The sequence below is a fragment of the Haliotis cracherodii genome, unplaced genomic scaffold (genome assembly GCF_022045235.1).
Source record: "Haliotis cracherodii isolate W230 unplaced genomic scaffold, xgHalCrac1.p SCAF_4, whole genome shotgun sequence".
NCBI lineage: Eukaryota > Metazoa > Mollusca > Gastropoda > Lepetellida > Haliotidae > Haliotis > Haliotis cracherodii.
Window position 1 is genome coordinate 25,628,158 of NW_027266297.1, and position 17,100 is coordinate 25,645,257.

Genomic DNA, 17,100 nt, shown 5'->3' on the forward strand with positions numbered 1-17,100 from the left:
TGAAATATTAAAGAAACTTGAAACACTTAAGTACAAAATTAATTAAAGGAACAAATAGTTTAGGTTTGTACTTAGATACAACTTCCAGAAGGCACCATATACCGATGATATATACACCGTTAATGTGAACAAGCCAGCGAGACTTCACTGGATACATGACTTCATCATACAGTTGTGACGGACACCCAATGAGTGAGTGAGTGAGTGAGTTGTGTTGTGCGGCGGTTTATATCAAAGGTTCAGCATACCATGCAAATTCATTCAAATTATTTTTGAGACACAAGGTTTTTATTTCTTGAAATGAATTAACTATCGATATGATAAGATTATCAAATACAATGTTTTGAGCGTATCCTGCCATACCGGTGCCGTGGCACCCGTCACAAACACATGCAAAAGCAAGTCAATTTTTCCCCTAAAAACACTGAAACATAGAACAAGTCAAAGTAGGGAACAAATGCACGCTTGCACCATCGTTTAAACTATTCTTCTTAACGTTTCATTAACAGGTATAATGAATAAGATGGACAAGATCCATGCGAATACATTCAAGCAACCATCCTCGTGGTTTGGGTATGATGACACACTGTATCAACCAGCACACTACTAAGAGTAGGCCACCATTTGTGTTATATTCACTGAACAGACATTGTTGCCATCCGATCAGCTATTGTGCTACCGGGTTTATCTTGAGCCTACTTACCCAGGAATACCCTTTAGTATCTGTTATTGCCACGTATCACTGAAGAGGAAACAGCAATGAAGCCTGTCGCTCAGAGGTATTACGGGTGACACGCTATTTCTAATTAATACTAGTTATCATACAGGTAGTCTTGATATCTTCATCCACCATGTGTAACTGTTCTTTAAAAAATGAAACGAAAACAAAAGCAGTGAGCATAAACATAAACTTCATAATAAATTATATATATTAAAATAGTTAATCCATTATCAATTTGGTAAATAAATCAAACTATTAAATAACTACGTAACTGTTAAATGTGAACGTTTCTATTTGAAATTCATCTTTGTTCACTTGTCCAAATTCTCTACATAATCATTGTCCACCCGATCGATGTTATAGAACTTAAAAAGGTGTACGAAAAGCAGTGAGCCGGCCACAGTACACAGCCCGGATTATGGCTAGAAGAGATAGATTTACCGCGAGACAGTCTATCGCATGTCTACCTATAGCCGCTTTCTGAAACTGATAGTCACGAACTTTATTCCCCGCGTACTTGTTCTCACTTGCTGGCTGATACAATCTGTTATCTTCCAGTGGTGTGATGTTATCATGGCTGATTCCTTTTACATAGATCTGGTTCGAGCCACGTCATTTGTGTCCACGTCACCGAAGTTCTGAAGGGCCAGCCCGCAATTAAATTACGTTTCGTACACTTTCATTGAGAGCTTTGGACACCATTATCGCGAAGGTGAGTGCTCTGAGGGACAGACAATTTCATATTTGGGATGTATCCCTTGGATTTTATTGAAAACATTGTCTCAGATAATGCTTAAAAAATGATGCTTCAACCTGTTGGCCCCTAAAATCAAATAGTCGGTCCCTTATGCAAGTGTAATGTATATATCATAAACAAATTATGTGCATGTTCCAGAATGAACATGGTTCTTTCATAACTAACTGACGTTTGACAAAATTGCAAAACAAGTATCACGATGACCATGTAGTACGCTCATGTGTCTCACGGAAAAGTGTTTTTTACACCACAACAAAATATTTGATGGCAATATGTTCTATACATTGGTTTGTTTGCAAATGTGCTGTATGACAATGTATTGTGTGACACTGCGTCGTGTGGCAAATTATTGTATACATTGTATTTCATGGCAATATGTTCTTTACATTGGGTTGTATGCAAATGTGCTGTATGACAATGTATTGTGTGACTCCGTGTCGTGTGGCAAATTATTGTATACATTGTATTTCATGGCAATATGTTCTTTACATTGGGTTGTATGCAAATGTGCTGTATGACAATGTTTTGTGTGACACCGTGTCGTGTGGCAAATTATTGTATTCATTGTATTGCATAGCAATGTGTTGTGTACAATGTGTTGTATTGCAATGTTCCCTGTGGCACTGTGTTGTACTGAATGAGTCGAATGTGCAGGTGTATGGTATTGGGTATGCGATAGACCCTCTTTGATGGTCGGAGTGTTTGGTACGTGCGTTTAATGTAGGTTTTATCTTTAGGATATGCATAATGCAGTTTCGAATACATCCAGACAATCAAGTTCTAAAAACAGGAAGTGGTCTATATCTTGTAATGATGAACAGTTTCAATGGAATACATAATGCAATTTTGAATTGGGGCCAGATATTGTTTCAGCTGCAGCTGCAAAATGAGATATATTTTTTTCATAAAACTGTGTCCCAATATATATATATATATATATATATATATATATATATATATATATATATATATATATATATATATATATATATATATATATATATATATATGGATGGCCCCCTAACCAGCTGTCTGACCATGAGACCATTATTAACAAGCCACTATGATGTATCTGGAATATTTCTCTTTCTATAACCGATACACTGTTTTTTTCCAGATCTTCTTCACAGTCCACGGCCATAATCGCCGGTTAGTGTTGTAACAATGAACGTGGTTGTATTTCGTAAGCCTCTTGTTTACATTCTTCTCGGTGCCGCCTTCCTGGTGCTATTCGGCCGGTATGTCCGCCCCGGGGGGCTAGTCATGAGGGCTGCAGGTCTCTTCAGTCGCAGCCTGGGGGATTACTATGCCATGGATGAACACTCTCTAGAGACCCCATCCGATGCGGTCGGACCAGTAGAGCTCAACCTGACCAACACAAATCTACGTAATCTAACCCAGGTTACAAGCCTCTTTGCTCAACACAAATATAAGACTACTGGTAAACCTGTACTTGTTCTGTTTACGACCTGGGACGGTCGCGCTGGCGATGACACTGCGAGAAGGAATGTTCTGAAGAACTGGAGCTGGCTGAAGCCTGAGGTCATTCCAGTGCTACTTACATCAGACCCAGATGCAAAAACGGAGGCTTTGCTATACGGCTGGCATTCTTATAATGTGACCGAGCGAAGCTGTTCGCCCAACTCCAAGCCGACCTTAAAGTCTATGTTCCAAACAATCACACACCACTACGGCAATAAAGTTAAACTGCAGGCTTTCGCTACTGGTGACATGTTGTTCGACGAAAGCATCGTATCGACCTTCCAGGCTTTCATTCGAGATAACCGTGCCGCCGCAAAGAAACCATTTGCTGTACTTGGGAAACGAACCGACGTGCTTCTGAAACGTGGAGTTGAGATGGGTAGTCTTTTAGACGTGCGGCAAATCTCCCGCCAAGGACACTTCGCGAAGGACGGGTTATCTGGACTATTTGTTACCAACCACGTGTTCCCATGGGAACGTCTTCCAGCTGTTAATGGGGCTCTACCTGGCGTATTTGAATGGATTGGAGTCTTTTGTTCGCATCACTATGTTCCCCTTTATGATATAACCGCCACTACTCTGTCCGTTCACATCACAACACAACCAACAGCAGCGCAGTTGAATTTGATGGCTTGTAATAAAGATATCATATTCAAAAGTGGCCCGCATCCACCGGACAACCACTGTGGACACACAGAGTGCATTGCCACGCGCTCGATGTCGTCCACTGGAGGGCAGATTATATTTCAGGAATTATCGGCACTACCAAAGGGCTGTGATGACTGCTGGAGGTAGTTCGTATTGCTGTTCGTGTCAGTGTTAGCTCCGGATGTACACGCCGATGATTTCCGAAAGCCACCCGAATTAACTGACATGGTCATTCTACGTGATAATCTTTTTTGTAATGTTAAGTAAGAGAAAGGGGAAACGGACTGTAGCTTATTGACATATGTTATATATACAGTAAACCATGGTTATAACGAACTCTGAGGGACCACTTTTTTAGCTCGTTATTTACCGTAGTTCATTATAAGCATATGCATATGTACAGGATATATACAGCACATGCCCGGGACCTCCAAAACAGTACGTTATATCCGTCAGTTCGTTATAAGAGTGTTGGTTATAAACGTAGTTTACTGTAATTTGTGTCCCAATAATGTACTTTCACGAATTCTCGGGGCGGTCGGGTAGCCTAGTGGTCAAAGCGTTCGCTCGTCACGCCGAAGATCCGGGTTCGATTCCCGACATGGATACAGTGTGCGAAACCTATTTCTGGTGTCCCCCGCCGTGATATTGCTGGAATATTGCTGGGATATTGCTTAAAACCATACTCACTCACTTTCACGAACTCTCCGTTTAACATTTAGTATGAACTGCGCGTGCAGCATACACCTCACACATCAATGTTCTTATGCACATCTGTCGTGATGCAAGGTGATGTACACCATGAGATGCAATAACGAAGTCTAATGGACAAAGATGTATTTGCTTAAAGTTTGATCTTTGTCACGGGTTTCCGGAACCTTGTTCAAATATATGTTTCAACGTGACGGTTTTAATGTCATGCCCTGTTTCGAAAGAACATAAATGGTCATTAGCAAAGGTTCAGTTAAGAGTTCAAACTTGGAAAACCTGATATTACAAAGAGAAGTCCATGTTTTATGTTGGGGGCTGACTTTAAGAACAATCCAAGCGGATTTTTAGGTTTCTAAAACTCTAAAACTTTAAACACCTTAATACGAAAACGTCCTATTTCATTTAACTTATCGTCATTTTCGACTAGACTAAATCAAGAAATAACATGGACTGGGAAACATTATGACATTTGTCCATCTTTTGACGTGGATATAGGTATCGAGGCCTGGTCCTTTCCGATTGCTTTAGAAACTCACCGGTGTATGGTTACGAGTGATTATTATTAAGATAGAAGGTTGCATGATCCATGGTGTAAGACAATACCCTTGTGTGCTCGGCAGAATGTGCCAACCAAGCCGTGACAAGCGGTGACCGGAGGAGGCCACGCACATATCGGTTCATGTAGAGACGTGCGTGACGAGCGTGACGAGCGTGACGAGCGTGATGAGCGAAAGCTTTAACCACTGGGCTACCCGACCGCCCGTTCCTGTAGATCTGTCGTTCATAAATCCTTACTAACAAACAACTGTAACAAGCGTTGATACAACATTAAACACTCGTCAGCAACATATATGTATGTTTTATACATGAACACGAGACACATTTCTTTCTCATAATGTCACTTATGGCGCGTAGGCAAACTTGCATAAAGCCATGTCACTCCTACGACTATTGTAAGTCTATGTATGTCATACAGACCCTGAAATAAAAATATCCAATAAAGCTCATGCAAGTTTATAATATTTAGGAAGTCTAGATTACTGCAGTATCAGGAGTGAGTCTCTGGGCTCCTATGGTTTAACAAAAAAAATTATGGAGAAAATATATTCATTTTAGAGATTAGATGTAAGTCTAGCGTAGCTGGGGAACTCTTCAAAAAGATATATGTACCGTTGACATAAACTCAAGACACATTTATTTCTCATAACGTCCCTATGGGCGACAAGGACGCACGACGAAGAACCTATGTTAGTGTTACGACTTGTTGTAAGTCTATGTAAAAGTGAAGATGGGGAACTCGGCCCATGTAGACCATGCATACATACGTCAGTGAGATTGCATTGGTGATAGAGCAAAAGCCTTAGAGGGCTGGTGTCAACAGGGCAATGGCTGGAACAATCATAGACTGGAACTGGTAGTCTCTTGTAACCACATTATGTTTCTGTATGTTATGCCCCTTACACACTGATAACCAAACTGTCAAGCTGGGCCAGTTAACTGAGCCCGGTGCAAGAAAGCGATCTTAGTACTAAGACGGTCGTAACTCTCGTCACTAAAATTGCTGCGTGGACCGGAGCCTTAATCACTGCTATAACCATGACAAATAAACTGCCGGCAAAAGATAGTATTCATCAATGTTTGAAGATGGCTAAAAAGTGAAACAATCAAGAAATGGTGATGTATTTGATTCGCGAATCTAGTTGTGTTTTGGACATTAGATTTGCAGTGTTTCGGTGACTGTTTTCGTCCTAGTAATGTTTTGATAAGGTTTGTTTGGTCAAATCCAGTTTTCAAATTTATGCTTTCTTTTGCCCGAATCTGTGCATTTGCATTGCCTTCACCCAAAATCTCTTTGTCGTCGGTTCGAATCCCAGATTGCCACCGATTATGATCCTTGATGTAACAGCACCATGCCAGTTATCGAGGGGCGGTCGGGTAGCCTAGTGGTTAAAGCGTTCGCTCGTCACGCCGAAGACCCGGGTTCGATTTCCGACATGGGTACAATGTGTGAAGCCCATTTCTGGTGTCCCCCGCCGTGATAATTGCTGGAATATTGCTAAAAGCGGCGTAAAACCATACTCGCGATATCGTGGGTTTTGTAAGTCTTAGGCCTGCGTCAGTGTGGACCTTTCTCTCATATAGGCTGACACGCTGTAACTGAAATACTGTTGAAAGTGGTGTTGAACCCAACCCACAGACAGCCATCGGCTCGAAAGTTAAAACTAAGAATGAATAGGAGCCTTCGATGAATAGGAGCCTTCGAGATACACCTGGTTGCTTCATAATCGACTAACCATTTGTTCACTGAACTCCAGGGAAGTGTTCAAGCATCAACCTTATTCAACTTTTATGCATAGCGATATAAATAGACCGCCTCCGTGGTCTAGTGTAATGCGTCTGCCCTCAGAGCTGAAGGTCGGAGGTTCGATCCCTGGCCGCGTCATACCAAAACGACGTTAAAAGATGGTACGTGTTGTTACCCTGCCTTTCGCTTGGCAGTAAGGGGCTAAATAATAATCTTGAACGCGACGTTAAACTCCATTTCACCTCAACCCCACATCACCGATATAATAAAAAAAAATCAAGAACAATTTCCCTGCACACTGAAGATGGATTCATGATACAGGACAGGACTTTGATTGAAGTCTAACTAATTTTCATAAGTTTTCAGTCGAAACATTTGGCTAACTTTTCCGGGTAGTGATTAACACTTTACATAATGCTCAAGTATACCGTAGTTCAGAAAGAGAAACCATTACCTAATGTAGGACTTGAGCAGTTTCCTCAACAAGCAATCAAATGCAAGTTTATCGTTACAAACCCTCCGCAGCTAGAAACAAGTGTCATGGCTTCATGTTTCAAGTAAGTGCAGTTATCAAACAATGAGGATAGGCTCAGGATGTTTTGTTAATTTCTTTATGCTAGTGTTGGCATAAAACTTTATTTTGGACTACTTGTACTTTGGTGTACTTGCGTTCAGTGGGTTTTTCTGTAGCGTCGGGGCGTTTTCCGCCCTGAATCTCATTTTCGCCATAACACGTTTTGTTTGTATATTTGTTTGTTGTTTAACGCCATACTCAGCAATATTACAGCGACATGACGGCGGTCTGTAAGTATTCGAGTTTCGACCAAACGACCAGCGAGCCTGTCCACCCGACTCCGTTTGTTTCCTCTTACGACCAGCATGGGTGGCTGAAGACCAATTCTATCCCGGGTCTTCACGGGGCATGATACGCTTCGAGCACGTTTATCAGCAATAAGTAAGGGACACTGGGAATGTATCTAGGCTTGGATTCCACGTATATCATCGACAAGTATGGGCCACTGGGGATTTATGTATGCCTGGATTCCACGTATATCATCGACAAGGATGGGCCACTAAGGACGCATGTATGCCTGGATTCCACGTATATCATCGACAAGCATAGGACACTGGGGATGTATGAATGTCTGGATTCTACGTATATTGTCGTCGAGTATGGGTCACTGGGGACGCATGTATGCCTGGATTCCACGTATATCATCGACGAGTATAGGGCACTGATGATGTATGTATGCCTGGATTCCACGTATATCATTGACAAGTATGGGAAACTGGGGACGCATGTATGTCTGGATTCCATGTATATCATCGACAAGTATGCACCACATAGATGAGTGTTGATGTTTGTAGACTGACTATAAATATGAGTGTTGATGTTTGTAATCATTGACTATGAATATTGTTGCTGATGTTTCTTATCATAGATTATTTAGTATTGATGTGAAAATAAACCATGAATATAGCTGTGAGTGTTTGTAAATATCAATTTATGTTAAGTTTAAGGAATTGGCATTTTCATCAGGCATACATGTGGCTTAGATGAAGCAAAATGATGTAATTTGTTTTAGGGCTGGGACGGGTAACTCGGGTACTCGGGTCGGGTGGATCCTGAGTAGGACCCGGATACGCACATGACTACCCGGACCCTTGGTTAGTCACGTGACATAATGTTTACAATAACATGACATAACAATAAAACGCAATTGTTACACTACAAGCTAGTACAACTTTAATGTTCACATTTCTTTCTCACTGTGCAGGCATTCGTTCTGCCTTTTATATGTTCGTGTAAGGATAAAGCGTCTATCAACTGCAGTGTATACATGATCATGTATCTAAATAGCTTTTGCCAGGGCTGCGGTAAAACAATTCCCATTCGGATATTTTGTACCCAAATCTTGAGACCTACAGTGGGTATCCGGGTAGGGCCGGGTAATAGGGTGTCGGGTACCCGGGTAGTAAATTTGAATTCGTTCCAGGCCTAATTTGTTTACATTAAATATGTTGATGGATAAATTCTTTAAATTCTTTAAGTCAACTAAAGATTGGTGGGTAAATTGTTTGACGCTCAGGTGAAGATTGGTGGATAAATTATGTGAGTAAGTAAGTGAGTGGGTGGATGGGCGAGTGAGTGAGTGAGTGGCTCGGTGAGTGAATGAGTGAGTGAGTGGATGGGCGAGTGAGTGAGTGAGTCTTACGTCGCTTTTAGCTATATTACAGCAATACCACGGCGGGGGCCACCACGATCGGGTTTCACAAATTTTACCCACGTGGGGCGATCAATTGTTTGACGCTCAGGTGGAGATTGGTGGATGAATTGTGTGATGGTTCGATGATATATCGATACTTGAAGACTCAATGTGTAATTCATTTGGCATGTATACAAAATTATTGTTTAAATATAGAAACGATCATAACATATTTATATTTATTAACTATACAGTATACAATCATAACAATTCAAACTCTCAATTTCAGCTTTCGTATCAACGTGTCAAAAAGGACCGCACCTAATGAGAATGATTGTACACCAAAACCCGTCGACAAACATAAATCGTTAACGTCAAAATCGGCATCATCACTGTTATTGGAGGTAGGAAAGGCAAGTCCACGTTACGGAACATGGGTATCAAATAATACGTATGGTACATCTAAACGAGGCCGATCTAAATCCAAACTACCCTCCTCTCCCACGTTCTGGATGATGAAGGCAGGAACATCGACTAAAACTAAATCAGGGCATCACAAATCACCAGGCCATCACAAATCAACTCGCACACAACTTAAAGCTGCCGTAAGTGATCGTCGTGACTTGGATGGTACCAAAGTTGTTTCCAACAATAAGGAACGTCTCAACGGTCATTCAACGCAATGCATCCCTGGTTCTGTTCCAAGAAGAGACTCCGACGAGGAGGAATGTATCAAGGGGTTGTCTGCACAATACATCTCCTCTTCAGAGTCACAGAGCAGCGTCTCCGAGGACAGTTTAGATGCGCAAAAAGATCTCAATCAGTCTCCAACTGACATGTCCAGTTGGTCAAACATGAATTCTGATATTTACATCACGGCAGTGCAAAGGACGCTACCGCGATGCTGTCCGCCCAAGGCAATATACGTGAAAACGGACATCCAGAAAGATGTCAAAATCATCACTAAACCGGAAAGTTTGAATCATACATTGGAGCCGTCATTTGCTAACATTGTGAACAGTCCAGTCATCACGCTTTCAATGGACAGCCCTCCTGACCCCGGGCTTCGCGAAGCGCCTCCAGCGCGTTCTACACATCAGGAGAACGTTGATCTCAACCAACATTATCACACTGCTCTACCCATAAGGGACTCGTGTCTTCACTCACCAGGTACTGTCAATGATATGTGTCCGGACATTGCACCAAGATCACCTGGACACAGAGGCGGAATGGTAAGAAACTTGTCACGAAGATTTCAAAAAGGTTCAAGAGACAGATCCTCAAAGAGAATCTCGCGAGCTGCAATGGATACTCCGAGTCTGCCACCAAGGCAAAAGGATTTACCAGTCCTGGGTACCCCTCCTAGGCCATGTTCAACCCCTTGCTATGCTAACTTCAAGGGCACACTACAGTCGAGGAAGCATTTGGAATGACCCTATCGTCATTCAAAGGCTACCTTCTGTGAAAGAGTGAGTCAGCGAGTATGGTTTTACGTCGCTTTTAGCAATATTCCAGCAATATCACGGCGGGGGACACCAGAAAAGGGCTTCACACATTGTACCCATGTCGGGAATCGAACCCGGGTCTTCGGCGTGGCGTGCGAACGCTTTAACCACTAGGCTACCCGACCTCCCCTCTGTGAAAGAAAGGAGCTGAACATTTCACAACATGGCAATTATTTTGTCCGTGTTATCAGAAACAAAAAATATTTCATTTTTTTTTTTTTAGTTTATAATTTTTAAAAAGTTCACATGCTGGTTAAAATCAAACAAACAATTTTGTCCATCCTATCACAGAAATAAATACGTGGCTTTAACCAAAGAAGTTAATACGTTAACCTATGAGGAAGTAAAATGTTTATTTCTAATTAATTAAAAATAAACATCTTACATCATGTAACATTTTCCATATGATTTCCGTGTCTAGTTTTACAAAACTTCATATATTCCGGTCACAGTTGCATATACATAGCTTTAATAAAATCACTCGATTTCTGTCCAACATGTCCATATGTTCGACATGAAAATTATTTCATTCCTATGTTTTATCAGCTGCTGACATAATATATAATAGAGCTCGTGTAAATGGTACATGTACATCGTATATGCTCAAATACAAATGCTACTGTTATTATTGTGATATTATGTATTTGTATAAATGATATAGTGAAGAGTATTTAAAAGAGTCTATTTGTTAAATTAAATATGAAACTAACACGAAATTCTTGTGTCCGAGACACAATGGTAAAAAATGGTAAATGGTAAAAATATATTTAATCCCGATATTTTGTAACGGGATTGTACAAGTCATCATTTCCATATATATCAACTCGATGCGCTTAGTATCAACATGATGAAGAGGAAAGAAGTAGCCCTGAAACATCTTGACAAAGAAATCAATAAAAGAAGTTGTTATCCATCAAAAAGTATCTTATAGTCATATTTAATGCCCACTACATAAGTACAGCAGATAGGAAAGGATTAAAAATATTAGACGTGACGTTCTCTTTGATCTCACTGCTCATTAAAACGGCATCACGTGACCCTGGTGTGAGTTGACAGGTGGTTTGTTGTGTAAACAGGGTAATAATCGGTCTGAGATGTGATATAGTACAACAATTTTCAAAAATTGATTGTTTATTTTGAAACCATATTAAATGCTAATGGAAAGAAATATCATTTGAAATACATTTCTCGTACATCAAACATACCATTGAATCTGTTGGCAGTTAGCTGGCCCTGTCGTGTTCCTGTCCACTTAATGAATTCGCTGCGCAGAGTTACGCCACTTGGACGTGTAAGGATCCCTTGATTCTAAGTCTGGATCAAACCCGTGCCTGTGAAAACTTGCATCATTGACACTGTCTACAATGCGTTTACGTTCTAAACACAAACCTAAACGGATTCCCTGTCCCATTCTTTAAACGAGTGTATCCCATAAGTGTTTAGAATTGTGTTTAGAATTTAAACATGTCCATCCAGCACATGACACTTGCATGCTGCTCTTGCAGCATAATAACACGAAATCGGCCCGTGAAGATCCGGGGTAGAATAGGTCTTCGGCAACCCATGCTTGCCGTAAAAGGCGACGATGCTTGTCGTAAGAGGCGACTAACGGGATCGGGTGGTCAGGCTCGCTGACGTGGTTAATGAATGTCATCGTATCCTGATTGCGTGGATCGATGTTCATGATATCAAACACTGGATTGTCTGGTCCAGACTCGATTATTTACAGACCGCCGTCATATAGCTGGAATATTGCGGCGTGTGGAGTAAAACAACAAACCAACCAACCAACACGTAATCAACAGTATTAATAGTTACCATCTCTTTAGCCCTGTGAGTGAGTGAGTGAGTGAGCGAGTATGGTTTTACACCGCTTTTAGCAATATTCCAGCAATATCACGGCGGGGGACACCAGAAATGGGCTTCACTCATTGTACCCATGTCGGGAATCGAACCCGGGTCTTCGGTGTGACGAGCGAACGCTGTAACCACTAGGCTACCCGACCGCCCCCTTAAGCCCTGTGATACTGACGCTGCAACGACACGGTGGAGAATGTTCCATCTGTGATCTCTCTGCTCTAATCTCAAAGACCGCATTCTTGCTTTAATTAGCCTTGTTTACCGTAAGTTATTATCGACAAATAGTTACAACGTGATTTGTCATATGCTGACAGATACGAAAACAAGACAGTATTAATAACCGCCTCGTTATATCATGAATACATGCAATTACACGGAAATAAATACCACATGCTCTTGATAAACACTCAACTGATCATGATCATCGTTGTCAACCAGTCAGAGCTAAGAAATTCAGAACGGTCTTTTTATCTTCCAGTCGAGTCTGTTAATATAAAACGTCAGCTTGATTATCAGCCGAAACAGATTAACTAATTTCAGTAATCCACGGAAACCTTAAGGTTGGTCAAGATGCATGTAGGAAGCTAGATAATTATTTGACCTGTCATTCCAAATATATACTTATTAAATGTTATTGTTTTCACCAAACATTTTTTTCAGAAATCACTTTTAAAGTGTGCTTTGAAAGTGATCGTAAAATCGACTCTGATTTTGGCAGAAATGTCTTATGAAGATGGAAATGGTTTCGTCGCTTTTATTCATTTATTTTTTTATTTCGACAACTGTTCCTACGATTTTTTTAAATCAATCTCTAACCCAAGCCATTAAAAAAAGAGAACATTGAGCACACGAATATTACTTTTTAAACTTCAAGATAGTAATTGTGTAGTTCGCTTGAAATAAGTCTAGCAATGTCTCTTTCGAACATTACCCGTGTTTCATTATAATTACTTTTTATTATCTTTCTTTTTAGCGACCTTAACTTCATTTTAAGAGCACCTGATACCTAGATTATTTCAAGTTGCACTCGAAATGAGGAATACAGTGAAACATCGTCAGCCCAGTACCCATGAAGTTTTCATCAGAAAAACAGATAATCCGGACGATACCCCTTTGTACTGTATTGTCCAGATTAAAGAGGTTCCGCTGTAACTGGATTCATTTCCTAGCCATGGGTGTCTTGGACAGGGAAGACTTGTATATTAGACAACAACTGATTTATGCGTATCGGTTAATACATATATGCATCGTTATCTAGGATGTTACGAATTGATATTACATTTTAAAGGTGGTGAGGTGAGGTGAAATGGGGTTTAACGTCGCGTCCAAGAATATTGCACTTATATAGCGACGTGCATGTACATGTGTGTGTGTGTGTGTTTGTGTGGCTGCTTGTACTAGTCCGGAATAAAGCCGATTTATAGTGCTAGCTCACTGAGATACCATGCCGAAGTTTAACATAAATATCCCACAGTATACTGACTCCGAGCCGACCAGTCCTTGTTTTAGCCCCTTAATGCCGAGCGCAAGACAGGGTAACAACACGTACCATCTTTTAACGTCTTTTGGTATGACGCGGTCGGGGATCGAACCCCGGCCCTTCCGCTCTCTGGGCGGACACTCTATCACTAGACCACGGAGGCGGTCACATTTTAAAGGTAGACATTTTTTCCAACTACCTGTACTTTCAGCTAACGGTCATATGAAAAGTTTGAATAAAAAACATTCTGGTTGGACACATGTAACCTAGTTCGTTGAATAGAATATTTAAGATTATCAAGATTAATTTAATTCGAACGCTTATATTCAAAGTAGATTCTGAATAATCGAAGGGAGATGGGAATCCGGAAATAGTCCACGTAATTTCCATGTCGTCTAACTGTGAATGAGTGAGTGAGTGAGTGAGTGAGTGAGTGAGTGAGTGAGTGAGTGAGTGAGTGAGTGAGTGGGTGGGTGGGTGGGTGGGTGGGTGAGTGAGTGAGTGGGTGGGTGAGTGAGTGAGTGAGTGAGTGAGTGATGGAGGGAGGGAGGGAGGGAGGGAGCGAGCGGTCTGTAAACTCCTGGCCAGGCAATCCAGTGAATCATAACATACGCATCCTCACATGCCGCCGGGACAGATGGCACACAATCAGCAAGGTCCCACGTTGTCCCCCGGTCCCTTCGAATCAGATAAAACACCTTAAATTGAATGTATTACACATATCAAGTCTAACTTATAAAATGTAACAATATTTATAATGATATTAATTAAAAAAGAAATGCAATGTACAAAAACTGTGAGATTATGCTGACAATAGGAAAACAAGTTTGTTTCGAGCGACAAGTTATCACAACTTTATTAATATATTTAACCTTTTCATAACACGGTCTCTTTGAATTTTCATAAAAGGACGTGCGTGGGTGGGTGAGTGAGTGAGTGAGTGAGTGAGTGATGGAGGGAGGGAGGGAGGGAGGGAGCGAGCGGTCTGTAAACTCCTGGCCAGGCAATCCAGTGAATCATAACATACGCATCCTCACATGCCGCCGGGACAGATGGCACACAATCAGCAAGGTCCCACGTTGTCCCCCGGTCCCTTCGAATCAGATAAAACACCTTAAATTGAATGTATTACACATATCAAGTCTAACTTATAAAATGTAACAATATTTATAATGATATTAATTAAAAAAGAAATGCAATGTACAAAAACTGTGAGATTATGCTGACAATAGGAAAACAAGTTTGTTTCGAGCGACAAGTTATCACAACTTTATTAATATATTTAACCTTTTCATAACACGGTCTCTTTGAATTTTCATAAAAGGACGTGCATCTTGAATCCCTTTCCCGGGATAAGAGGATGGGTGACGTGCTCGATCATGCCCTTTGAACACAGCGGCCATATTAACATAGTATTACACATTCGCTTTCTCTCCGGGGCTTGAGACATTGTTTCAGTTATTAAAAAACACAGTTTTCAGGAATTATATAAAATCATGTTACTTTAAGCGTTTTCAACTTCCTTGATGTGCGCCACACGCCAGGACAATCATAACTGGATTGTTCTTATTTCCGCCTCCGTTTTCAAATGTCACAGACACCATATCATGTAATAAAACGAGTTTCATAATTTATGTTCGAACCTCGAATGGTCGATATGGGCGTGGTCACAGATTCAAAATGTCCACAACAGTGAATAACCAGTTTCGATTTACTGCTGAAAACGATTTCACGGTACGTAAATGGCAAGTTATTAACCACACCCGGTGTTCGCGAAGAGTGCCGGTGTGCCCTTCTCTACCGGTAGCACACAGTTTTCATTTAAAACTCAAGTACTAATGAGACAACATTGAAACCTCCACGTAAACGTTATACCATGGGATAGCATCGCGCATCATGCTGACAATATAATCCATGATAACCATGAAAACTTGCTGCTCAAAGCAGAATGTATTTTTACAAATTGCCGACGAAAACAAATTGCCGATTAAAACTGCATACGTTCTATATTGAAATATTATTAAATGTTTACGAAACGACATTTCCTTTTTGAATCACAAAATCTATAGGATTAAACAAAACACAAAAATAGCAAAAGGCACCAGGTCAGCACTTGCCTGAAGAAATTAAGACACATTGAAAGGTTTAGGAGTTATGCTCTTGGAACGAAATGTGACGGACGGAACCCGTTTCTATACTCCCGCAAAACGGTGTTCAAAAGTTTAAAACTTACAATAGAGGCAACAAACCGCTTGCCGCAGTTAAAAGAAACATTTGCAACAAGCAGGGTCAATTGTACCATTCCGATTACTTTACAAGCATGTGGTTATTAATCACTATCAAACAGTGATGATACCAGATGTTCTCTACAAGGTCAGTGTATCCTGCCCCACCGGCGGCACCCGTCACAGACACATGCACAGGCAAGTCAATGATCAATGCAAGTGGAACACGATGACATGCATCAACCAAGTCAGTGAGCCTGACCACCCGAACCCTTAAGTCGCCTCTTACGACACGCATGGGTTGCTGAAGATCATTACAGTCAGATGCCCTGCAAACCGCTTGAAACTTGCATTTCAAAATGCAGAGAGGTGCAAGAATGTTGAAAGTTTATTAACAAAGCTGCCCCAGCGATGCAGTCTCAAGAAATCATACAAAGCCCATGACTTGCAACAGGTCATGCCTACCAGAATCTACCAGAATCGTGGTTGTGTAAGCCATACAACGAGAGCCAACAAGAAGCTCAGGAAGGCATATCGCGCCATTGTACTCCACCTTAAATAGGTTTGTCAAACTGTCAAATGTCAATCTGTAATAATCAGATTATGTCAATCAGATGAGTCAGTATGTGTAGGCATTTTCGGTATTCAATTTATTTCATAAAAATCATATCATGTGTGTTTTTTATTTCTTTATCTATTTAGATATCCGATGGCAACACCTAAAGCCAAGACACTGAATTTCTGGTGTGGGTACTGACCCTCGAAGATCCGTGGTAGAATAGGTCTTCTGCAACCCATGCTTGTCGTAACAGGCGACTATGCTTGTCGTAAGAGGCGACTAACCGGATCGGGTGGTCAAGCTCGCTGACTTGGTTAATGCATGTTATCGTTTCCCCATTGCTTGGATCAATGCTCATGATGTCAATCACCGGATTGTCTGGTCCAGATTGATGATTTAAAGACCGCCGTCATATAGGTTGAATATTGGCGAATGCGGGGTAAAACAAAAAACAAATAAATAGTGTAGGTTCTTGTACTTTATATGTGACGTCATTCCGACCTCGCGTCACAATAACATTCGGATTACGTCAACAATGCCGTCCGGATGACGTTAACAATACACTGGTGCGCGTGAAGTGATATTTGCACTTGTACACATCCACAAGACAAATAGGAGTAAAGCATCAAACTTTCTAGTT

The 17,100-nt window shown here is 41.0% G+C and overlaps 1 protein-coding gene and 1 pseudogene across 1 annotated transcript; both read left to right on the forward strand.

The window, feature by feature from the left end:
* The first annotated feature begins 851 nt into the window (after nt 1-851).
* LOC139479345 (uncharacterized) lies at nt 852-3,755 on the forward strand (annotated as a pseudogene).
* A 3,371-nt stretch (nt 3,756-7,126) lies between these two features.
* LOC139480440 (uncharacterized) lies at nt 7,127-10,408 on the forward strand. Its single transcript, XM_071263513.1, has 2 exons — nt 7,127-7,181; nt 9,121-10,408. The coding sequence occupies exons 1-2, from the start codon at nt 7,165-7,167 to the stop codon at nt 10,262-10,264; spliced, it is 1,161 nt and encodes a 386-aa protein (XP_071119614.1). The 5' UTR covers nt 7,127-7,164; the 3' UTR covers nt 10,265-10,408.
* Nucleotides 10,409-17,100: the final 6,692 nt, after the last annotated feature.